The following is a 26607-nucleotide window of genomic DNA, read 5'->3' on the forward strand; positions in this document are numbered from 1 at the left end:
TACATACACAGCCTTATACCTTACAAGTACACATCCTTTTCAGTAAACAACCTCACAAGCCTAGGTCCTTCAAAAGAAAACATTCCTACAGGTAAAACAACCTCACAAGTATACATCCTTACAAGTAGACAGCCTCACACACACAAACGCACATCATTACATGTAAAGCAAGCTAATTCAAGTAGGGCTGGGAAAAAAAAAAAAAAATAAAAATTAATAACTCGACTTCGAAAATAGGTTGACAGACAATTTCTGCCTCAAAGCTCTACCGGAAAAAAAAATAAGTTCAGCCCGAAACATATTTCAGCACCGGAAACCATATATCACATGGACATTTTTTGCAGACGGACGCAGTGTTGGGCCTACGATAAACTGAATGAAAACAGTCAATGAAAATGACAAAGGAGTGTGACACACTTAGAAGTGTAATGTACATATGTCATGACAAGTACGAGTGAGCTGAATGGTAGTTAGGTTGTTGTTTTTTTAACCTCAAATGGTAATCGCTAGCACGCTAATGGTGATTGCTAACTGTTTAGCATTTTGCTGTCTCAACTTTTGTACACCAAATGCATCAATACCAACATCTGCAGTTTAAGGATCGAAGTCCATTCCTTATAAATGAGGATATGATGATTATTCGATCAATAATCAATAGGAGAATGGATTCAAAGAAGATTCGATAGTGACAGCCCGTCTAACAAGTGAACCCCTCTAGAACACAACATTACAAAAATGTCCTTACTAGTAAAAAACCTCCAAAGTACGCATGATAAAAGCTTTGAGACAACACAACAGCCATGTTTGAGTGAGCGCTGGTGTTTCACAGTCCTTGATGTTGATTGAATACTGGAATAATGCATTCCGCCCATCTTGGCCAACATAGCTCTTACACAAATGTGGATATATTATCAGGCTGTTGCGAGGAGACCTACTGGAAGTGTTGCGCTCGCTGGAGATTGACTGGTTGCTAACCACTCGTGTGAGCGACAGGGAGCTGAGGGTCATGTTGGTGGAATTGGAGTCAAGCTGCTTTCCACACAGAAGCATATTGACGCTGCCAATCATGTCCCTCTGGAAATCCAGCGACCCTGCGAGGATCACAGAGTTCTGCAAACGGCGCACCTGGATTAAGAAAGACAGAAAAACATCATTTGATCGTATAAATAAAAGGTGTTTTACGTGACTGGAATACTAACCTCCTGGAGAACGGGGAGGGCGTCTGCCGTGGTTCTCGTGAGCAGCGTCGTCACGCCGACGGCATCCAAATCCAAAGCTGTAGGCAGCTGGTAATATTATAGGATATATTATATGATAAAAATACTGGTAAGTCTGCATTCTTACAAGCAAACAGCAGCACAAGTACACACCCAAACAAGTCAAAAACTTTACAATAAACGTCCTTACAAGTACCTCAAAGGTACAAATCCTTCGAAATACACACACTAATTAGTACACATCATTACAAGTCGCTGTGGGAAACCTCCAGCTGTTAAGGCCACCATGCAATTATAAAACCCTCCGAGGAAGGAAGTGCGCTTACAAAAAAACAAAAAAAAAACACACAAAACAATTTGATAACATGACGGCCTCTGCCATTCACCAGCTCAGTGATAAACTCTGACTTGCACCCGTTGTCCTTTCATTCACGCTGTTGTTGTTATCACCCTCATTCCGCATGTGGGCCTTTAAGTGCGATAGCTTGATGTTCTATTCCATCCATTTGCTGACGGCACCCAGGAGCCTTTGTTTTTTTTGTTTTTCCTGCGGCCTATTTTGTCCGAGACTTTTCTTGTCCTGCCTGTGGGCTGAAATTGTTCAAATAATCTCTTCTCTAAACTTCCATGCCTTATCACTTATTTATTGGATTTGCTGGGCCATACATTTTCCCTCCAAGATAAACTCAAACGAAAAAGTGCGGTGTTGCATAATCCCAGCGGGAACTCTGGGATTTAAAAAGAATTGAAGAGAACATCGGTTCTAATAAATATTTCTGGCGATGGCATGTATTTTAATAACATCATGGGGAGCCACAGAGGTGCGTATGAAAATGAAGCTCCTGCTATAAGAAGAAAAAAAGAAGTTCAAAAATATAATATACTTCAAGAAATATACTTCAAAGCACTAAGGCTGTTTTAGTGCTTTGCCCTTATACGAATATTAACAGTGGTTAATTTATTAGTGCTTTGCCCTTATACGAATATTAACAGTGGTTAATTTATTTTTACACTTACCCTAACCCCAATCCTATCTTAACCTTAACCCCAACCCTGACCCTAAGCCTCTTCCGAATCATAACCATAACGTATAACTCTGTCCTACCTGACCCAAGCCCAACCCTACCTTAACCAAACGCTAAACCAGGCAGGAACACTAACCCCGAACTCAGGGGTCCAGAACCGAAGGCTCGCGAGCCACATGTGGCTGCATTTAAGACTGCATCTGGCTCGCAAATAAATCTTACCTGATGATTCTTAACACGATAAATAATGAATAATTCTGCTGACATTTTAAAGTGAAACATTACAGAAATCACAACGTTAAAAATAATGTTCAAAATACAAAACATTCTCATGCATTTTAATCCATCCATACATTTTCTACCGCAATGCGGGTGGCTGGAGCCAATGCCAGTTGTTCAGTATAACAACGTTATTAAAAGAATCAATTCAGAGATTTATTATATGATAAAAGTCTTGGGCTTCCTTAAAAATATCACACTTTTAGTTGTATTTACTGTAAAAAAATATTTCATTTTAAAATATGTGGCTCTCTTAGCCAAAAAAGGTCCCCAACCCTTCCCTGAACCCTAACCTATCCACAACCCTAACCCCAAACCTTATCCTATCCCCTGTCTGAACACTAACCACCAAGCATAACCTACCCCGACTCCCAATTTACCCATCACCGTACCCCTAAACTTAATGCTACGCTAACCCTATCCTATCCCATGACCTAACCCTAAGTAAAAAAATATGACCTTACTTCATATCAAACATCCATAGAAAGAAGCTGTTTTAGCTAATACATTTATAAGAAAGTATTTTCATGAAAACTATGTATCAACTCAAAAGAAGGCTGACCTGAGCCAAGGCTTTGCTCAGGTCCAGGTTTTGCAGGAGCACTCGCTGGGTGTCACTGAGCTGCTGAGGGCCCAGGGAGCAGCTTGCGTTCTGGAAAGCCTCCCTGTCCAACGGGCTGGCGAACTGGATGTACTGGTTCAAGTCTTCGCCCTTGCACAAGACGCTCCACAGGTGACCAGGTGCCAGGACGCCTGTTGTCTTGAGGCGAGAAAACGAGACAATTTAACTTAAATTTGGGAGCTCTTAATCATTTCATTTGCACGACCGTTTCTGTTACTGTGGCTGCCATTTTAAGTTACCAACTGCATTGTCTCCAAATGCAGTGGGGCTTTGACTTACAAATTGAATTTGTTCCATGACCACACTTGTTACTCAGAACACGTGGCTGTCAAATTCTCTTTCCCAATTGAAATTGGTTCCTTCTGGTGTGTGTGCCTTGACCACCAGGGGGCAATATAACTCATTCGCTGCCAGCCCTTTCAGTTAAAATGGATACCTGACTTCTATAGCCGCCAATGGCAGTGAATAAAAGAAAGACATACGAACCTACATGTAGAAAACACTGAGTAAGTTGCAGTAATATTGTGTTTTTCACAGTGGATACGTAATATATGCCTGTGTGTATTTCTATATGGTGAGCCAACATGTGTTGCTGAATCATTTGTGTTCAAATATCTGATGCTTAAAGGGTCATAAACACCACAACATCGATCCTAGTTTCGGTAACCTGTTTATGGCATTTGGCATTGCGTGTTAGCATTAAGCTTAGCGGACTTTAAGGCAAAGTTATGTGGGCGTTTTAAATACAGTACGTTTAGGTCCAATTTTTGCACACTTCAGAAAAGAAAAAAGAAAACTCGAACGAGCGACAGCTCGTAACTTGAAAAACTCTTTTGAGTTAGGGCACCTGTGAGTCTGTGCATTCCCTTCCAGGACATTTCGCTCAAGTTCCAACTTTATGACTTTGTATGTGTTTTAGCACGTCCCACTGTACTGTTTCGCTGTTTTTACAGTCATACTCACCGGGTTGACCGAAAGCTTAGCGGCCATGAGGCTCTCAACCACCAGTAGCGGCACCGACAAATTCTCTCTCAAGTGTGTCGAGAAGGTTTCGCCTTCTTTCAAAATAGTCGCCAGTTGAATCGCTTGTCCTTGAACAGAAAGAACGACCATTATTTTGGGAGTCATCACCGGGTTAATACAGACCGAGCCCTGTCGCAAATAGCGAATAACCACAATTGATCATCTACTCCCTACAAATTGCGTAACTGCTTATACAATAGTTTAAACCATATACCACCAACGCTGATCCCAAAACAGTTTACCATGGTTTCAAACTCATCTTCCAACATTACCCTTAAAAATAAATGGCTGACAGTTGATTTGATTTTGAAAAAAATATACTGCACATGAAGGTGGGCGCATACATGTATATGTGGTGAAGACTCTCCCTAACTTCCACTGGCAACGCAGGCTAAATTTAGCTCCTCCCGATAGACAAAGCTTGTCTCTCAGTTGAGAGGTATCATGGCATGATACTTCTTTGACACCAATTCCTATTTGTACAGAGATTTGGCAGCATCTTGTGGCATCTTTGGGTGTTTCAGGGAATAACTGGGTAGAGGTTCCACAGATAAAAAAACACAAATCGGGGAATTTTTTAAACAGTGAAGCGTGACTATTTGGAGCATTACTGTACTTTAAAAGCAATTCTTCAATCAAGTAACTTCGTCATCCAAAACCTTTTCATGGTTCCCCATCCGTCGTTCTTGCTAACGACCTTTTTGTCATCTCACCTCAGACGATGCATCCCATTAATTATGCTCCTGCTCGAATCTTTGATGGATTTAATCTTGTATATTACAAGCTGGTGACCCCCGAAATGCAAATGTACCCCGCCGGTTGTTTGTCGTACGGCGGTGGCACGCCTCCCCTCTTTGCCTATTTACAAATTAGATAGCACGGGGTAGGGTGGAGGGGGGTGGGGGGGGGAAGAAATCTGAATAGTGTCGCGCCAAATGGGCCTAATGCAACGCAGCAACTTATCAAGACAAATGATCTGTCAGTCTGCATGCAAAATGGCGTCGTAAATAATCACGCCCTGTTGTTTTTGAGGGATAAATGAGAACAACAAATCCTCAGAGGTGTCATCTGAACAACAGTGATACTTTTCCTTGGTGGTGAATACTTGACAAAGACATAAGAGGTGAAAATTGTCGCGCTTTTCCATGACTCTATTGATGCCTGATTATTTCGCTCATAGAGCACTTGACATTCAAAAGGTCCTACCGTTGCTAGCGTCAGCCTGTGACAAGACCGAGGCCCATTGGGTGACGTCATCGGCCAGTCGTTGCGCCTTGCTGAAGATGGATCTGTTTACCAGGAGGTTTTGCAGCTCAATCAGCGCCCTGGAAATTCTGAGTGGACGAGGTCGTCATTTGAACATTAATGCATGATACTCTTAATGTCTTGTCTTCAAAAGGACACCTTACATGGAGTTGTTAAAGTTGTTGACTTGTCCCGGCGTCTCCCCTGGCGTCGGATGACTCAGACAGGGATTGTTGATGTCGCATACTAGACCTTGAATCCAAGGCAACATCCCAGCCGATGGCATGGCTTTATTCGGATAGTGGCCTACAGAAACAGAGCGCCCACTCTTTCAGAACTAGTAGACGATGTGGATCCAGAACACAAGATGATCTTCGACTTACATTGGCCTTTGTTGGTCGGCTCATTGGTGAAACGCACCCACACCAGGATGAAGAAGAGGAACAGAGGCCAAACGATTTCCACAACCAAGCGCACCTGCACAAAAGACCCGGATGCTCGCCTTTACATGGATCTAGAATAGGATGAGAAATCCTGACCGTAACCCAAACCCAATCCCCTACCCTTTAACCCTAACACCAGCCCAACCGTTAACGTATCCTCAATCACTATTCTGCTGACTAACCCTCCCCAATCCCAACCCCCCCCCACCTCAAGACCCAAGCCTACCCGTACCTCAAACCCATACTCTGACCCCAACCAAAACCCATTCCCGACCCCAATTCCAACTCCAGCCCCACTGTCGACTCCTAATCATAAAACAAACGATTAAGATGGTCATCTTTACATGACAGCTTTACCCTAACCCCAACCTCAACCTTTAGTCAACCCCCTGAGACTAAACTGAGTGGCTTTGTATCTTTATTCTGAACAAATATTTTTTTTTCTACTGCGTTTAAAAGGTTGTGACATAGAGACTGCATTCTTTCCACCTTGGCGGACGTCTGCTACTCACGACTGAGTGCCTTTCTTGTTCACTGATTTACAGAAGATACTTTCCACGAGATATTGGAAATTGCAAAAGCAATGACTGGGGGAATTATATGGACTTCCTCATTGTCTTTGGGAATTTGCCACTGGACACCCACGTCTTTGTGAATAGATAATCTCCTCCTTTGAAATTATGTGAAAGAGCGGACCATAAAATCAGTGCCGTGCCTGTTATAAAATGTTAAAATGCTTGGCGAGGCATTCATATAATTGGTCATTAACCTCTACAGGACCTACGGAAGCACTGTTGTCCTTGCCAACTCCCACTGGTTTCCGCTTGTCGTCGTTTTTCATTTTGACGTCGCGCAAATACCCTACATCCCGTACACAAAACTCGCAGTGTCCCCCTTCCCTTTCCCGAAGGAAAAAAAATAATGCAATATTTCTTTCGGATGCATCCCGCTCTCCACAGATGCAAAGTTGTAAAAATGCAATTGAATTTTGCCTGAAGTTACTCTGACAAAGTAAGGAAATGAATGAACGCTAGCTCCTCGTGAAGATGCCTTTTGCTCTACAGCGGCAACGGCTGCGCCGCTGCGCTCGCGCCCCTTACGAAACAAGTGGGCGGCTGCGACTCCCACTCTACTGCCAAGGTTACAAAGGAAAACACAGAACACCCGAAGGAGACGCCACATTCTTTGTCACAGCGTGCTTCAACAAATGACCCCGACAATTTGCTCCAGAATACACGATGTTATCGCCCAGCAGTGCGTGACCTCTTATCCAATTGTGCTGATAATAGAGTGGCAATAAAATTCTTAATATAACGCTGGGTGATCATGTGACTAGACCAGTGCATAGTGCGCGTGGTGTGTCATGTCTTATTTGAACGCTCTCAGAGGAATATTTTTATATGGAATAATGGTTTGTCCCCCTTCTGTTGCCAAATAACTAAAACATTTAAAGTTCCTCTGAGTGAGGGAACCGTTTTTTCCCGTTTCATAAAAAAGCCCGCAAAGGAAAGCAGTATAGAACATTATCTGTGATATTTTATATAGAATATTTTTTTCCCCTGCTTCTTAAAATGGAATAATGTTTTGTCCCACTTCTTCCAAATACGTAAAATATTTTAGGTGCCTCAGGGGTGTACCTTTTTCCTGCTCGGTGAAAAAAAATCCCTCTGGGTAATATGGAATATTTGATTGTACGCGGAACAAAATATTGTTCCGCTTCTGTCGCCAGATTATCAAAATATTTGAAGTGTCTCTGTCTCCATTTTCCTGTTCAATAAAAAAGCCCTCATAGGATGTAAGAGATATTATATTTTATGTAGAATATTTTGTCCCACTTGCTGGAGAAATATTATTTTATTTATTATTAATTATAGATATTTGAAGTGCCTCTGAATGGGGGAACCTTTTGTCTGTTGAGTGAAAAAAAATCCCTCTGAGTAATATGGAACACTTTGTATATTATTTTACATTGAACAGTATTTTGTCCCGCTTCTGTTGCCAAATAACCAAACCATCATGAATTCCTAAACCCAACTTCATTCAAGTTGGCATTATACCTTATATTGCTCGAATATAGTTGCACACTAACATGAACCCAGTACCAACCCAAAATAAAATGTTCAATCGATAATTTAATATGCAAAAAAATATCGGGAATTTATTATGCTGTCGTGGAATCAAATGGTAGAATACGGCGGCAGCATGTGGAGAGTACATCAAAAGTGCGCTCACGCCAAACCTTTTTGTCTCTTTTGGTAAAAAGCCCTCTGAGTAATGTACAATAATTTCAGCACTGTTTCTTGATAAAAATAATACTTTGTTCCACTTCTGTCTGCAAATAACCAAAATATTGCAGCGAGTGAGTGAACCTTTTGTCGATAGTGATGCGACTCACCTCTCCAAAACGTGCCAACACAATGAATGACAGTGGATCAAACGAATCAAATTGCCTTTTTTTTTTTTTTTTTTTTTTTCCCCCTCAATGAGAAGAATAATCGAGATTAAATTTGAACAAATCAGAGGTCGAGAGCTTTTCTTGGTATTTTATTCTGGGTTGCAGAGGGCCACAAAGAGACTATGCCCTTCAAAGCAAACTCTTAACGGTTCCTCTTCCCTGTTCATTAGACCAAAAGCGGACTTTGTTAGTACTACAATGCGGGCTGTGTGACATCATGTGCACATGAATGAGATGTCCCAAAATTGAAGGTGACACTTTAAATTGGTCGGCATTAAGGTGAGATTGCGGGGAGGGGGCGGGGCGTTAAAGGCAACTTCGATCCATAGGGGCAGATCCCACTTCACACACAAAATGCAACGGCGATATCCTCCTAAATTGAATTTGCAAAAATCAAACAAAGCGGGGCGGGTCGGGTCGGTTCGGTGGTGCGGTGGTACCTTTTGTCTCTTCCGGAGAGTGAAGTTCTTCCACAGGAGCAGAGCGAACTGCGTCGGGAGACCCATTACGCCTTATCCCGGCAATAGCCTGCCAACACGTCTCTATGGCAACCGGTCCACTTAATAAACCCCTGCAGGGGATAAAAGCCAGAGTTTGGTTTATAATACAGACTAGCGGCACATCTTGGGCTGGGGGGCTCAAGGGGTGCAACTAATCATTCACTTCCCCGGGCTTTGGGTCTTACGGTGTAGCACCTGCTCTTGGAGTTATTATTATTATTATTACTATTATTATTATTACCTGTTGTGCTCAGCAAAACGGGAGCTTCCTGTTTTGCATGGTCCCCTAAATATTTAACTTGTAATACCACCAGATGCTACAAAAATATATATATATAGATATTTTGTCCCACTTCTCTCACCCAAAAATATTTGACGTGCATCTAAGTTCAGTGCAGTTACACACCACTGTGAACTACAACCTAAATAATACAATGTACATATTAAATCAATGACTCGTGCTTATTATTTGTTCCAAGGCCTTCTGAGGAAAATTGAGACTTTTAAAAAATAATAATTTCACATGGAACACTATTTTGTCCTGCTTCTATCACCAAATAGCCATGCTATATTAAATGTCTTTAAGTGGGGGGGCGATACTGTTTTACTGTTCGGTAAAAAGCTCCCTGAGGAATATAGAACCTTTTCTATAATATTTTATATGGAATATATATATAATATTTTGTCCCACTTTTGTCACCAAATAATATTTGAAGTAAGTCTGAGATGGAGAAACATTTTCCTTTTTAGTTAAAAACAAAAGCAGCGTTTTCTATATTTTATATGTAACATTATTTTGTCCCACTTCTATTTTGTCCCACCAGATCACTAAACTGTTTGTAGTGCCTGTGGCTGGAGAAGCTTTACATTTTCTACATCATAGTTTAAATTTTTGACTTTTTTGTTCACAGGCCATACATAGTCCTTGTGTTGTAAGGTTTTAAACCACAGGTGTCAAACTCAAGGCTCGGGAGCAAGATCTGGCCCGCGACAGCAAATCATGTGTGTTCCACGATTCTTGCTCAAATCTCTACCAAAATTCCAAATTGTCATATATAATAAATAATGCTGAGATATTGCAAGCATTTTTTTTTGTGACCAAATCCCTTTTAAAGTAACAAACTATAGCTGACAAAACTATTGTCCTTTGACTCGGCTCTCAAAAATAGCTATCCATCGAGCTGTTGTGGCTGTTTCATAGTCTGACAATGTGGCCTGTGACAAAAATGAGTTTGACACATGGTGGTGAACAGTTTACTTCCCTAAAAAGCGGACCGCGGACACAAGGTGAAGCCGGTGGGAACGGCCACGTCTTTGGCCCACGGCGAGTGCGCCACCGCTTAACGCGCCATTTCCTCTTCCTGCAGCGCCTTCCCCTCGGTGCGTTTCTATTATTTACAGCAACGCCGGCCGATGTTTTATTTACCGTCATTTAGCCTCGATACACTGGGTCGTCTTCATTCCTGAATAGACAAATTAGCGCTCCGCTCACCGACAGCCGGAGTTTGCCCTAATGCCTTTGTTATTGTTCGCACAGTGTCTGTGCACATGATTTTCCATCCTCCAGAGGACTCAAGTGGCAAGGGAGAATAAGGAGCCTCTTGTTGTGTTGGAAAGAAAACAGGACTAAATTACCATTCAATTTGAACAAAGGTAAATAATATTCTGCATTTTTACCCATATTTTCCACTAATTAATCGCAAAAGGTAATTCTAAATAATAATAATACAAATACATTCTTTACTACAGTATTAAAAGTCTGGGTTTTTTTTTGTTTGGTCTTTTTAAAGCATATTTTCCACCAAATACAAATGTATTTACTCAACTGCAGAGTACCAGGTGTCTTTTGGGAGTGGGGGGTATTTATTTGTGTATTTGCATTGCATCCATTTATTTGTAGAAAAGCGTTTTTATACAGGATATTTTTTTTTATAATAATTCAATCGCAGTTCCAGGCAAATCTTCATTTGGAAAATTTCATTTTTATTTACTAAAGTCCAGCGTACCAGACATCATTAGGTGGATTTCTGGCTTCATGGACTTCGTTTGAAAGAAATGTATTTTCATCCCAACATTAATCTTAAATATTACACGGAACATTTGCATGTTATAGTTCATTCATATTCCCACTAATAAATATAAATTAAATAGTCTAGATTGAACACCAGTACATAATACCACTACTCCTCGTAACTACTATTAGTAATGGTTAATAGAGTAAAAAAAAATTAATTGAAGCTGGAAAACATGTTGGCCATGTAAATGATTAACAAGGAAGCGCGCTTGCCAGTTAAAGTTCACTCTGACTCAACAAACACGTGAAACGCGTCGGAAAACAGGCGCAAAACACGGGGGCAATTTCTTTGAAATGTCTCCACATAATGCGAGAAGACCAACGAGCCATACAGGCCGTTGAAAGTCGTACCAGAAACATCGGAAATCCAGCTTACCTCCGAGTTGATGTTGTGCCATCAACACGTCTCCGAAGCTCTCTTTGTTTCTCTCCGGCTGACGGCCGGCCCACATGGGTGTCGTGTCCTTTTACCTGCACTCATAAAGTATGCAAATGGCCTGTAGTGACGGGAGCCATGGTGATGTGCACACAGGCGGCCTCCAGGGTCTCAGTGGTAATAACGTGCTATTCTTGGCAAACGGTGACTACCGGTATATGTCGGGGGAAAACACTAGCGCTGATGATACGGACCTGGCTGGTCCATCAGTATTCACGACCACCAAGGTAGGTGATTCAAGGTCTCCATGGCAATGCCAGATGATATTCTGGTCTTTTGTAAACTTGTTATATGGAGATACTTGCGGTACTTGGAAGATGACTTTTGGAAATGGAGTTGGTTACAATTACAAATTTACTCGTGATCAATTACTTTCGCAAAGTAATGTAACTACATTATGATTACTTTTCTTTCTTTTGAATGAATGCATAAACAGCACCCTTGGATGTTTCTTTGAGAAAAGCGGATTGAAAGCATAGATCATTTTTGGGGGAATGAACCACGTATTTGTTCTTTATGTAAATAATAAACGACAACCCAGATAAGTGAATGTTTCAAAGAAAAAAGTCCAAAATTATAAAGATAAAATTGTTCAAAAGTCAATGTTCTTTTCTATGTTCAAAAGTGTAACGATGAGTACAACCTTTTCAAAATCTCAGAAAAACTAATCGATTGCACTAAATGTGGCGCTTTGAGGTGGCACATGACCAGAGGGAGCCAATCACAAGCGTCGGCTTTCGAAGGAGAACGTGATCTATAAAAGAAAATAAATAAATCATTAAATCAGAGCATTTACAGCTAAGTCTCAAATTTAAATACCGTAAAATTGCAATCATGAACATTTTCAAAAGCAACTGTAATTGCCCATTTTCTCCCAGTACTGTAATGGATAGCAATGAAATAAATTTTGCAATGAAATTACATAATCGTTACATGTAATTAGTTACTGCCCAAACACTAACAAACACTAGCGCTAATTTAATGCAAACACAAGGTGTCCTGGCTGGTCCACCAGTATTAACAGCCACCGTTGTAGGTGATTTGAGGTCTCCGTGGCAATGACAGATTCGCCTTATCTTCCCTTTTCAATCATTTACTTCAAGGGCAACGATAAAACAATTGTGTTGAACAAAACCTACAGTACTCGTTCGTCCCTTGCGCCGTTCCTCCCTGCGTCACGCGCAACCACGCGGGTGTTGTGTCAGTCGAACAAGGTCACAACTTGGATTTCTATTCCGCGCCACCTGTGTCCTGAGCAAAAAAAAAAAAAAAAACGTAAACAGGAAAAAGGAAAGAAAACAGAGAAGTTGAGGGAAAGCAAATGTCAGCCTTCTTTGACAGATGCTGTTGCGATTGTTTTGACTTCGGCCAAACACGGCCCCCACACGGATTTTGCACAGGCACGTTGGATCTACTTTTTCCCTTTTGTGTGTGTGTGTGTGTGTGTGTGTATGTATGCGTACATACACACACACATATACATACATACAACTTTTCTATAGTTTGACACACCTACTTGGAGAGAAAAACAACACCTCGATATTTGGATGCGTTCCATTCAACTCGACTGTGCCAGCCAAACTTTTTATTTTAAGCTGCACACCCACTGTCAACATCAGTCAAAGCCAAAAATGGCATCATGTTGTAAAAAAGACTAAATAAATAAAAAACAATCAAATGGAGCGCGGTAAATAAATATTTTACCTTTTTTTTCTTATTTTTGCGGGAGAAGAAAAAGGAAACACTGCAAAGCCTTACCCAAACCTTTTCAGCTGAGCACTGCCCTCACCCTAACAAATGACTTTGCGCACACCCCCCCCCCCACCCTCATAAAAACTAAATCTCAAAAACAAAATTCAATTCAACTAAACAATTTCTAAAAATAAGCCTTTTCCAAACGTTTAAAGCTGCAACATAACAATGGAGTTGGCGCGCCCCCTTCTTCACTCACACCCGTCAAAAAAAAGTCAAAACGAAGCCAATATTGCATGTGATTCACCTGTACACTTTCTAAAAATTAGCTATTTCCAAATGTATTCAACGGTGCAGAAATTCAACATGACAGTTGGTGCACCCCCTTGAAAAAAGGTTGGGGGGGGGGGGGGGGGAAGCCAGGACAGCCTTCAATTTAATTGCACGATTTTTAAAAATGAGCCTTTTTCAAACTTTAGAAGCTGCAACATGACGACAGAGGAAAACGTTCAAACAAAGCCAGTTTAGCCTTCAATTCAACTGTGCCATTTCTATAGATTAACCTTTTCCAAACTCTTTAAGCCGCAAAATAACCAGAGTTGGCGCATCCTCTCTCACCTGCAACCCCCCCCCTCCCACCCAAAAACACCCATTTACAAAGGAACTGCATTTCTAATTTCTCCCCAAATGTGACAAAAAAGCCCCAAGAGGCCCGATTTGAAAGCCTCCACTGCACGAGTGACCTTTTTGACGGTGCGATAACGGCGCACCATTTGAGCGCTTGCGAATGACGGCGTTCATTTGAACGGATGGCGAGGTCGCCGGGCTTCGTTCGGCATTCAGGCGGCGTAAATTGTTTGAATCGGGCGCACGAAGGCGGCCTCGTTCGGGAGTAGCAGCGCATGCTGAATGGCCGCACGTATACAGGAACATTTTTATGATGGCACACTTGAACGGGAGACTTGTGGTTGCCATGGAGAGCCCGCATCGCCCGGCTCAACTTGCCCGGGGACAAACGGCGGCGGTATTCTTTGAGTTTACGCCGCGTGGCCATGCGTGCCGCTTTTCCCACGCTTGTGCTGCACTCATCACTTGGCAGGTGAAGAAGTCCGAGCAAACACACTTGGAACGGATATCTGCAATGCACCACAAATCGCTTTTTTTCACAACTTTTTAAGTATTACATTTTACATGTTTATTATTATTATTATCACTTACAGTATATTGTATAATGCATATACACAATTACATATAATCTATATTTTTTCTATTTCACAGTAGAAATCACGATAAAATTATACAAAATATCATATGGATACATTACATAAAATAATACTAGTGTTTTTTTACATTATTTACAATATTTAAGTTATGTGCTACTTTTTTACTTATTTATTTACTTTTGGCAATTTTATTGTCATAAAAATCTAACAAAAATAATAATTTTATTATGAAGATATTACGTTTTTATTGGATATTGACATATATATTTTAAAATGCAGTTTTTAATTCGCTGTATGTATTATTTATATATTTTTTGTACGTTCCATGTGGGTTTTTTTTTGGTATCATCCGATTATTTTAAAAGTAATGCCATTATAATTAATGCCATGTGTTTACTCCCTGTGATTGCCGTGTGTCATGCCGCGAGGCGTTCCTGCACAAGGCTGCAATGTCGTTGCTTAAAAAAAATAAAAAATAAAAAAATAACAGCAGTGACGGAGAGAAAATGCATAGTTGATGTGGTCAGAAGAAACGTAATATATGGCAGTGTGTTGCAAATATATCTGCTGTGGCAGCGTGGCCTTTGTGTACGCAGCCTGTGAGTAATGCCGCTGTGCCGCAGTCTCCCACAGGATATAAGGACAGCACCTCATTGAGGAAAATCTGCCCCTGGCTCCTTTGGGGCGGCTGGTTAAAAAAAATAAAATAAATACAAATATGGCATTTTTAGCGATAAGGCCAATTTCGCCTGACTTGCATAGTAAATATCCAGTCACGCCTGGGATCGTACAAATACTGGAAAAAGTACAGCGGCGCGCTTAAAACTTGTGATTTACAAGCTGCTGAAAATACCAATGCTCCGGAGGATTGTAAAAGATATTGCGACACAGGAGCTATACTTTGTCACCGGGACAAGGTGCACCACTACACAAATATGCCACAAATACATTTACGACTTTTCTTACTGCATATGTGCTATAAACTGCCCTTAGTCTCTTCACGTATAAAAAGTATCTGTCCAGAATGACAAAAAAAAAAAAACACAAACAAAACCTTACCATGTTGTGGCGCTTTAGTTTGAGATGCTGCATTAGCATACTCCACAGTCTCCACTTTGCTACACAGTGCCCTCAGTCTCCTCATGGATAAAAACTGTCTGTCTTTACTTGCAAAAATAAACATGCACGCTCACAAACGCGTACCCTGTTGCTGTGCCTTTTCCTGAAAAGCTTTGTCATACTCCACAGTCTCCACTTTGCCCTCAGTCTCTTCTAGGATGAAATTTTTTTTTTTTCGTCCATACGGACAAAAAAATAAAAACACACTAACATTAATTTACCCTGTTGCGCTGCTTCAGCTCAGTATGCTGCAATCGCATACTCCACAGTCCCCACTTTGCTGCACAATGCCCTCAGTCTCATCTTGGATAAAAAGCGGCTCCTTGCCATGTCACCACGGGTGTGACAGCGTTTGTCATTTTCCTAGATGTCCAGTAAGAGTTACAAAGCAAGCTCTCATCTGACTTACGTGGCCGGGTAAGGCCTGGGAATAATACATATTAATGGATTATTATTATTATTATAGCTGCTATTTCTATTTTTTTTTTTCCAATGGAGTTTCCGATCTGTTTATATATTCATATATTTTGGGGTGTTTTTAACAATATTTAATAATAATAATAATGATTATTATTTTCATGTTTTACTGTTGTCTTTGGACCTTTTTGAATAACAATCAAAACGTGAGATGGTTATTAAAGCTAAGGCAACCGTGTCAGCGTCTGCATCAAACGCGTCCCCAGAGCCCGTAGCAAAAGCAGCAAACGCAGCTCCAGTCTGGCTGTCAACGTGCTCTTTACCCATTCAAGCAAGCACTTGTGACACATACACCGCCAAAAAAGTTTGGGTTTTTTTTTCCTCCTGAAATGCCTAAAAATTACCCCTTTCACCGTTATGTCACTGCTACTCTGGCTTTGTGGGAAGATAGTGATTTATTTATTTTATTCTGTCTCTCACATCCCATTGAAAGAAGGTCTGGGGCTTTTCATATCACTCAGCGTGATGGAATGCACCACTTGTACCTCCTTGGAGATTAAGCACCGTGAAATGTCAATTTAGAATAAAGCGGGGGTGGGGTGTGAGAGAGAGAGGGGGGGGGGGGGGGGGGAAATGGAAGCGGCAACTGGAGTACGAGCCGGGAAAAGGATGTGGCGGCGGGGAAAAAAGAAAAAGAAGAAGGAGGAGAAGAAGGCTTTGTGCTGGCTGCCTTGGGAAACACGTGAAGGGCACGAGACGATATTTGGACTCGCTCTGCTCACAAGCAAAAAGTACAACGTACACGACACGTACAAGAACTAGTTGTGGTACAAATAGTACTAGTCCGAGAAGTACTACTATAATCAGTAGTAAGAGCAGCAGTAGTAGTTCTGCTAGTACTAAAAGTAGTAGTGGTGGTCAAAGTAGTCGAAGTAGACAAGCTATAGTAGAAATACTTTTATTATTGTTATTTTAAATAGTAGAAGTACAACTAATAGCAGTAGTAGTCGAAGAAGTAGTGCATGCAATTATAGTCATAGGAGAAGTAATAGCAGCAGAACTACTACAACTAGAATTACTGCTAACCACTGTAGTACTACTACTAGGTGCTGTCGTAGTAGTATTATAGTTGTAGCATTGAAAAAGTTGTGCTCGAAGTAGTAATAGCTGTATGTCTACCACTAGCTATGGTGTTTTATATTTTATTATATATATATATATATATTATATAGTAGTATTGAAAAGAAAAGTTGTGGTTGAAGTAGTATTAGCAGTACTAATAAAAGTATAACAGCACCACTATTAATATTTACACGACAATATTAGTAGAAGTACAAATGCTAGTAAGCAAGTAGTCACTGTAGTTGTAGTAGTAGTGGCGGTTGCAGTAGGAGTAGTAGTAGTTGAAGTACTGTAGACTACAAGTAGTAGAAGTACATTTATTATTTGTATTATTAATACTATTATTACAAGAAGTAGTAGTAGAAGCACTACATGTAATCGTAGTCTTAGTAGAAGTAGTAGCAGCATCAGAAATAGTAGTAGTACTACTAGAATTACCACTAGTCATCGTAGAAGTAGAAGTATTGGTGAGTTAGTTTTATTTTTCCCTGCAGCCGGCAGTATTTTTCAGCGTGGCCTTGGCGGAGGTTTCGCTGTCATTTTAAGGGGCTGCAGGCGGGCAATAGATGCCAAGCATGGCGGGCAGCGCAGGAGGTTAATGAAGCCACCTTTCCTTTCCTCTCCCATCATCCCCGTCGGGTGTTTTTACGGCACACGAATTAATTACTTGTGACAAATACGAGTCGGACCTGCCTGCCAGGCGGCCCGTGAACAAAAACATTTTTCCAGCGCGGGGATATTAGCCGTGAACGTGCCGGCCAAGAAATGCGGTAAAAATACAAACGGGAAAACGGTGCGCTTGTGCGGCGTGTCCATTCAATTTAATGAATGAATTAATTAGAATGATTGCAAATTAATTAAAAAGAATATAAATATGGGTCATTTTTGTATAATTTCATCAATAGTGGTAAAGACACTTGTAATTTAGCAGTTTTTTGGTGCCGCATTGGTTTTATATGGCTAAATGTCTGCCATACCGAAACAACCACTTAAAATCCTATTTTCAAAAACTTATTGATGATTTAAAGTTTTAAGCATTCATAGTAAAAGTAATCCTTATTGATATGGTGCATAACGGTAAAGACAAACTGCTTCATAAAAACCGTGCGAGTTGCACAATTCACGTCCGTTGCCCTTGCAATCGCAATATCGGCAAAGACATGCAATATTTCCCACACTTTCACAGATTTATATATACTCATTCACATCCGAGAAATACAGTGGGTACGCAAAGTATTCAGACCCCATTCAATTTTTCGCGCTTTGTTATATTGCAGCCATTTGCTAAAATCATTTAAGTTCATTTTTCTTCCTCATTAATGTACGCACAGCACCCCATATGGACAGAAAAAAAATTGAATTGTTGAAATTTTTACAGATTTATTAAAAAAAGAAAAAGAAAAACTGAAATATCACACAGCCATAAGTATTCAGACCCTTTGCTCAGTATTTAGTAGAAGCGTCCTTTTGTGCTAATACAGCCATGAATGGTTTTGGGAATGATGCAACAAGTTTTTCCACACCTGGATTTGGGGATCATCTGCCATTCCTCCTTTCAGATCCTCTCCAGTTCTGTCAGGTTGGATGTTGAACGTTGGTGGGCAGCCATTTTCAGGTCTCTCCAGAGATGCTCAATTGGGTTTAAGTCAGGGCTCTGGCTGGGCCATTCAAAAACAGTCACGGAGTTGTTCTGAAGCCACTCCTTCAGTATTTGAGCTGTGTGCTTAGGGTCATTGTCTTGTTAGATCTGTGCTTTGCCACAATTCGGTCTCTGAGCTCATCAGGCAGTTCCTCATGATTTTCCTTTGCTCTGACATGCACTGTGAGCTGTAAGGTCTTATATAGACACCTTATAGGGTGTGGCTTTCCTAATCAAGTCCAAGTATAATCAAACACAGCTGGACCCCAATGAAGGTGTAGAACCATCTCAAGGATGATCAGAAGAAATGGGACAGCAACCAAGTTAAATATAGGAGTGACACAGCAAATGGTCTGAATACTTATGGCTGTGTGACATTTCATTTATTTTTTTTTAATAAATCTGCAAAAATGTTAACAATTCAGTTTTTTTTTCTGTCAATATAGCATGCTGTGTGTACATTGAGAAAAAAAAGAACTTAAATGACTTTAGCAAATGACTGCAATATAACAAAGAGTGAAAAAAAATGGAATACTTTCCATACCCACTGTAACACCATTTATCTTGCTGTCTGCTATTGTGTGAATGCAAAGTCATATCCTCATCATATTAAGCAAGAGGAGAGAAATCCAATCTCTCCAAAAATGTCATTAGCATCTTCAGAAAACAAGGAGATTCAGTGGGGCCACGTCTTTACCGTTATATTGATCAAATTAGATGATAACGACCCATATATAACGTGAGCATTCGTTGAGATTTCAAAGATGCTGCCATGCGCTTCGGGATCAACGCGTTACAGCCAAGCTCGAGTTATACCCGCAACTGTCACAGAGAGAACATGATGGGCGAGGCCGGACCATTTGTCCACTTAAATTGCTGCCGAGACAAGGCCATTTTGGCGCTGCGCTGTATGATCTGCTCCGAGGGGAGCGTCATCAAAACGCCGAAATACTCGTCTTGTTCGGTCGGGTCCTCCCGGGAGAGGAGAATAGCGCAAATGTCCACAATATCAGACTGGGGGTGGAGGGGAGGCGGGGAAATGAAGAGTGGGGGTTGTCAGTGGAAATAGGTCTCTGCCATCTCTGGGTTCATTGCTCTGAGTTAGACGAAAGCGAGACGCGTTTGACTGAAAGCCGTACCTTATGAGACACTTTAAGGTCAAGGCAGTTTGTTGTCATGGACCGACACACGAGCTCTTTGAAAAAGTCAGGAACATTTCTGCTCGACAGGTGTGTTGATGACCTCTTTTTGATTTGTGTTTGATTGCACATTCTGAAACGGTTAAAACTTCAAACTGTTAACATTTAGCGCTCCAGTAACGCTCTATTACAAATACGTCTTGCTAATACTGTAGCAGACGTGGGTAACGCTAGCTTGTTCAGGCTAGTTAGTTCGTTTCAAAACTGCAAACTCTGCTTTTAATGTTAATCATCAACTAAAATGTGTGAATTTGAGAAAATTCTCCTACTTCCTGAACTGGATAAAGTCCTACAAATCCTTCTTGAGGATTATTATGTAACGAGAATCATCAATGCTTTTAAGTTGCCGTAGGAGCACTAAAAGAACTAGTAGTGGTCGTATTAAACTACAAACTAAACATCTGAATGTCTCGACAGCAAAAAATCAATTTCCGAAAAACACATCTCCAAAGTCGCACGAAACATCAGAAGTTCAAGTCAATGCATGACGTCACTCGTTTTGCCAATTTTCTTTCGGAATCTGTAAGTGTTCGCCGTCGTAAAAATGTAGCTCCTCCATCCTAAACGAGTTGCATACTATTCGCAGATCGGGTTTAAACGGGATCAAAAATAGCAGTGCCAGCACAGTATCATGAGCGTTAATGCTGGATGGGAGACGAGCGTGCACCTTGGCAACAGCTTGCCGAGCTGCTTCCAAACACAATTTCACCGAGGCGAACGGCCATTAAGGCTGACATTTGCTCAAGCACACACTTGGCGTGAAAATCAACGCAATTACATGATATTGTTGTGGGTTTTTTTTTTTTTGGGTGGGGGTGAATCCGCCCTCCCCCCAAAATCTGGCTGACAGTTCAATTTTCTGTGCAAAGCTTTCATTTGGCGCACCCTCTGTCCATATCGGGAACGCGTCTCTTCCAAGGTCATTTGGCATCCACAGTAAAAAGGCCTGATGTTCAATGTGTACATGCACTATCGCAAAACAAAACAAAACAAAATAACAACAAAACTACCCATTTTAAAGGATGAATTGTAATAAAAGGTGCTGAGAAATTAGATTGAACAACTCATCACACAACAAAGCAGAAAACCGAAAATATACTAAATATGTGGCATTATACAAAACCATTTCCCTGAAAACAAGTGCGGCGCGGCAGCATTATTTACTTAAAAAAAAGTACATGCAGAGTTCATCCTTAACCTAGAGGACTTTCACAGCACTTTAGATCAAACTTTAGAGGCATGTTTCTGCCCCAAAAAACTTCTGTGGGGACGTTATGATGTTTTTTTTTTTTTTTTGGGGGGGGGGGGGGCTAATTTGGCTGAAATATGCGATGAAAAAATATTTTCGTTGAAGAAATGCATCAACGTCAGCGCTGGCAAACATATCGGGCAAAGTGTATCGATTGAGGATTGCGCTTGAGGTAATTGCTTCAGGTCAATGGAGTGTTTTCTTGCTTGATTAAGGGAGAGAACAACTTCACTCAATGGAAATGATTGAGCACGCCTGCCGCCAGCGATGACATTTCCAAACAATGCGGGGAAACATTCCAGATCAAATGTTTTTTTTTGATTGGTTCCTGCCCTTTAGCATGTTCCGCCACTTATTTATTTTTCTTCATGTGGCTCACCGAGTGTCCATAAATCCACTGAATTTTGTTTTTCAGATGGTCGACTTGAAGGTATGGCGGTATGGGGCAAGCAGAGTGGTAAACTACTCGAAATGACACAGAGAAAGGGCCGGCTTGCTATTGGCAGTTGATCCGCTGGTAATTGCAAAGTAAGGAAAGTAAGTGCCCAGTGAAAGACGAAGAGTAATTGGCGATGTACTGGATGTACAGTGGTGCCTTGAGTTTAATTTGTTCCGTGATCAGACTCAAAACTCGGGCCCCACCGATTAATCGGGCGATATTAGCCCTTTTCAGATTGTCAAAAGCATTTTTGCCGATTTTCTTTTTTAACACGTTAACTCAATACAACATTGGACAACGATAATGACAGTCAAACAAACAAAGAAAATCAGTCAATTAAAAAAAAGGGCTAATATTGGCCGATTAAAGATGAAACAAATACTGAAGGACAAAATATTGTAAAACAGTCAATTGTTCTGCATGCAATTCATATCTTGACTGTTGTAAGTGTCAAGGGACCAAAAAATACGTTATTTTATTCATTATATATTTTTTAAACTAATCGGCCGATTAATCGGTTATCGTAATTTTATCTGCCAAATATCGGAATCTGCATCGGCCAGCTTATGTGTGCAAAAAAAAAAAGAAGCACTCCATAATATTTGACGAAAACAGAGTCATAACATAATTAAATAGAGTGTAAAGAATTAAACAGTTTATGGATCTTGATGAATCAATCGCGGCTCCTTCTATACCATAAATATAACCATATACAAAATAACCAGAAATATACTCCCAAAACTCTGGCATTTCCAATTCATCTTCCAATAATACTCTTTAAAAATAAGATGATTTTGTTTTGAAAACTCATACTATCTGTAACTTCTGCTAACAACCCAAGCTAAAGCTCCTCCCTCAACATACAAAGACCTTCATACAGTCAAGATGTATCACTTCAATATACTTCCATGACACCAATTACTACTTTCCTATTAGCCTGGGTTTTGGCACCATCAAAAGACAAAAAAAAATGCTAATAGGTTAAAAATAAGCACATTTTGCTGTTCATGTACTATGTATTTGAATTTAAAAACGCATTGTGTCCAATATTTAACGAGCCTTGCTCCTTTTCTCTTCTATGACATTTAATGCGAGCTCTGCTATTTCAACGTGTCGTTTCCTGGCTTCAGTTCATGTAATTGTCATAAAATTTAGTTGACGATTTATCACGCTCTAAAAATATGAAGTCTGCGGCGAGAGCACCATAACTCACGTCCGCCCCGGACGAGATTGGCCGTTGGTTGACGACGCCGACGCTCGTATTTCTTCATGGCCGCGCGCCATCATTTTTACTGCCGTGTTTTCAAAGTTGCCGCGTCGTCGCCCGGGCTAATCGCAACAAGCAGTTTTCATTGCAACAATCATTGAAATGCATTTGCAAGCCATCTCGACCAATCAAAAGCCTCGACTGCTGTTATGAACTGACTGAAATTAAGACTAACGAGAATTAAATAATGTCAATGAAAAAGTATTACTCAATAAAATAATTCATCATATTGTGAGATGCATTTTTGTCCCTGAATGTTTATAAAAAAATAATAATAATAATTAATATATATATTAGGGCTGGGGGGGGGGAATAAATCGCCAAACTCGGCTAAGGTGACTCCCAAAATCGGTTGATGCAGAATTTCTTCCATGAAGCTCCGCCGGGACCCCCCCCCCCCAAAAAAAGGCAAAAAAAGTTCCGTCTGGAACCAGGTATTCACCACCGGAACCAATGTTTCACACGGACATTTATTGTAGCCGGACGCAGAGATGGGCCACTGATAAACTTTGCCTCAAACGACAGAGGAGCGTCTGGAAGTGATTTTTAAGACACTATTAGATGTGTAATGTACAACGTACATATGATGTATGAGTAAGCGCAATGGTAGTTACCATCTTTTTTCATCCAGGCATCCATTTTCTGTACCGCTTTATCCTCACTACACCCTGAACTGCTCGCCAGGATAGAAGTCCAGGCCTCATAATTGAGAATAAAATGCATGTTGGTGTTTAGAAAAATATATGTATATATATATTTATATATGAGCAAATTTCAACTAACCTCTTATGTAATAATAACTCCATCCCGCATCCTGATGTCATGTTTCTGTTGAAAGGACGCAGATTGGGAAGAGGAAAGGTCAAGACAAGAATGGCTTGCAAAAGCTTGGACCTCATGTAAGCCATCGATGTAAAGGAGGCCAGCTTACATTGTCCACTAGATAAATGTACGCTCGCGCACGTTTGAACATTCCGCTGGCCCTGCCGCCACGCTATCGCCCGCTTCCATCTGCAATATGCTGATTCTATCATAATAAAGAAAATTGGCTGGATCCCAGAGGAGAGGAGCCCTAATAGAAAATAATTCTGCCCTTGAAATACTCTAGGGTGGTGGTGGGGGCAGTGGGGGGCTTTGATGAGATGATGCTATCTTTATTTAGACTCGGGCACCTGGGGCCGCGACCGTGTGTTCATATATTTAATTAAAATAACATTGCCTGCGTGGACAAAAGGCTGCTTATCACATCAAAAGTGTTCACCCTCGCTTTCCTTTCCCCCCCCTTTCCTCTTAATTCAAAAGATTATCTTTGTTGATTGGCGATAGACGGACGGCGGCGCACAAAGACTCCGGCGACTCGTCGGACCGTTAGTTGGATGTCCGCGCACTTAAACCACCGGCGACTCAGATGCCACGAAAACCAACCCTAATGACAATTTTATTGTTGCGAGATAAACACCTTTTATTATTTGTCTAAACATGACTTTATTTTCGTGAAAATACGTCTTTTTCCGAAAAAAAATACAACTTTATTCTTGTAAATTTATGACTTTTACAACAACAAAAAATACCACTTTATTCTTGAAAGGTTTTTTTTTTCCCCAAAAAAATACTATTCTTAATGTGAGATGCATCTTTTATTTGTCCGTAGATGTGTACAAAATGTATGATTAAAACAAACTAAATGATGAACAAGAATTTAAAACACTACCGTATATTTGAAAGATTCTATACCGCGAATAGCGAAAATCCGCGAAAATAATTGACATTCGTTATAATTGCCAAGAAAAGAGAAAAATTGAAAAATACGTCAGTATGCTAGGGATCAGGTCAAAAAAATACGAATTAAGCGGGTGATCGGGTAAAAATCAAACAAACGGGTTTCTGTGAATAACGGGGTTAGGTTTAATTTTTTTTTTTTAAGGAATAGATCAATTTACGAATGCTGAATCGCTAATATGTGAGGGTCCACTGTAATTAACACTATATTTACTTAAACAACGACTTGCCATAGCATACTGATCAAAACCAACCTAAATAAAAACTTTATTCTGCCACCATGTTTTATATTTTCAAATATGACTCTATTCTCTTAAAAATGTCTGTTTCCGGAAAAAAACCTACTTTATTCTTGTAAATTTATTACTTTTACTCAAAAAATTTACTTTTTTTCCCCTGAACAATTATGACTTCATTCTGTACAAGAAACCTTTTTCACTTAAAAATGACGATGTTATTATCGCAAATTTGAGACTTTTAGCTAGAAAAATTGTGACTATTTAAATTTGTCATGCAAAATAGTAGCTTTTTAAAACGTATTTCATTATATTACATATTATGTGTACTTCTTACATTCTTTTCATTGTTATTCTTTTTAAATTTTGCTCTATCATTTTCTATTTATTATTTATTATTATTACTTTTATTTTATACATTGAGGGACGCCAAAATGCATCACATTGGTGTAAACAAATAAGCTTTTCTTTTTTCTTGCAAAACTATGACTTTTTTTTTCTCTGAAAATCGAGACTTCCAACTCTTAAAAAACAGCCTCGTTAATTATGACTTTTTACCTTCTCCAAAAGCGCAACAACCAAAATTGCGACCTTACAAAATGCATTGCCTTTTTTTCGCTTAATGATGAATAAAATAAAAAATAAATTAAATAATACAAAGAAAATAATTAAAAAAAATTTAGATGGCTTAGTAACCCAATTCTTACATGTGTTCTGCCCGAGTGTGTGTGTCCTTCGTTGCGTATTGTTTCCCGTGACCTTGTGAGAAAAACTTCACTTCTCTACCTCCAATCAATGTTATCCTGCCCAAAATAAATAAATAAAAGGATACTTATTTAATGTTTTTTTTTTCAGGTTGTCCCAATTCACAAAGGGCAAGATGACATTGATTCACCTTTCATTTGGAATTCTGCCTGATATTCACAGCTATTGATTTTTTTTTTTCCCCGGCCCCCCACCACAGACAGTATGACATGTGTCATTTCATTTCTGCTCCAGTGTGGCCTCATAACAAGCAGGTGTTGCTGTAGATAACTGCTCCAATTGAACCACGATAATGTCTGCCACATACATTTTTTCCCCCCGTCAATTCATCGTCAAGGAAATAAAGCAAATTTCATAATTATTTGAATTGTTGTTGTTGGCAAAAGCACTATACAAATAATAAATAGAAAGAAATAATGATCATGAACACAATTTAAAAATAGCAATGCAAACAATGTAAAAAGATATGTAATATGATCAAATATATTTTAAAAAGCTACTATTTTGCCTGACACGTTCAAATAAAGTCACAATTTTTGTTGGTTTATATCTTCATTTTCAAGAAGAGATTTGCACATTTTTCGAGCCAAAAGACTCAACTTTACGACAATAAAATCGTCAATTTTCAGTGAAAAAGTTTTCTTGTATAGAATGAAGTTATGTAAAGAAATTAACTGGTTTAATAAAGTGTAACTACTGTACGTACTATAGTATTCGTGTGTTGTATGTATTTATGCTGGATGCCCCACCAACAAAACAGCCAAATTAAAAAATTATCTAATCCAGGGGTGTCAAACTTTTTTTTTTTTTTTTTTTGCAGGCCACAACGTAGAGGCCATGATGACCGTGAACACATAAATGTATGATCGTCTCATATTTTTACATATAGACAACAAATTGAAAACTAGTTCTGAAATCAGAAGACACTAAACAACAATTATTCAATTTATTCTAAAGGGGGGGGGGGGGGGATTGGTAACAAACAAATGCTTGCAATATGTCAAATTTATTAAAAGTAAAAGACAATTTGAATTTTGGTGTTGTACCAAGAAACATTAAGTCATTGCACATAATTTGCTTTCGCGGGCCATATAAAATGATGTGGTGTCCCGGCTCTGAGTTTGAGTTTGACACCGGGGAAT

General features: G+C 40.0%; 1 protein-coding gene and 1 long non-coding RNA gene across 3 annotated transcripts in view; one reads left to right on the top strand and one right to left on the bottom strand.

Moving 5' to 3' along the window:
- LOC133472854 (phospholipid-transporting ATPase ABCA1-like) overlaps positions 1–11397 on the bottom strand; it is a 71326-nt gene extending 59929 nt beyond the window's left edge. For both annotated transcript variants that reach the window (XM_061764293.1, XM_061764292.1), the window contains exons 1-9: positions 11260–11397; positions 8750–8880; positions 5795–5888; positions 5576–5717; positions 5373–5500; positions 4107–4234; positions 3084–3281; positions 1200–1286; positions 936–1125 (exon numbers count right to left, since the gene is read on the bottom strand). In XM_061764293.1, coding sequence (XP_061620277.1) covers positions 936–1125; positions 1200–1286; positions 3084–3281; positions 4107–4234; positions 5373–5500; positions 5576–5717; positions 5795–5888; positions 8750–8815 — 1033 coding nt within the window. In that variant the 5' untranslated portion in view covers positions 8816–8880; positions 11260–11397. The remainder of the gene's footprint in view (positions 1–935; positions 1126–1199; positions 1287–3083; positions 3282–4106; positions 4235–5372; positions 5501–5575; positions 5718–5794; positions 5889–8749; positions 8881–11259) is intronic.
- A 7-nt stretch (positions 11398–11404) lies between these two features.
- LOC133472870 (uncharacterized) lies at positions 11405–25826 on the top strand. The gene is made up of 3 exons (XR_009786882.1): positions 11405–11546; positions 21395–21516; positions 25556–25826. It is a non-coding gene; the product is annotated as an uncharacterized LOC133472870 (long non-coding RNA).
- Positions 25827–26607: the final 781 nt, after the last annotated feature.

The sequence above is a fragment of the Phyllopteryx taeniolatus genome, chromosome 23, assembly GCF_024500385.1.
Source record: "Phyllopteryx taeniolatus isolate TA_2022b chromosome 23, UOR_Ptae_1.2, whole genome shotgun sequence".
NCBI lineage: Eukaryota > Metazoa > Chordata > Actinopteri > Syngnathiformes > Syngnathidae > Phyllopteryx > Phyllopteryx taeniolatus.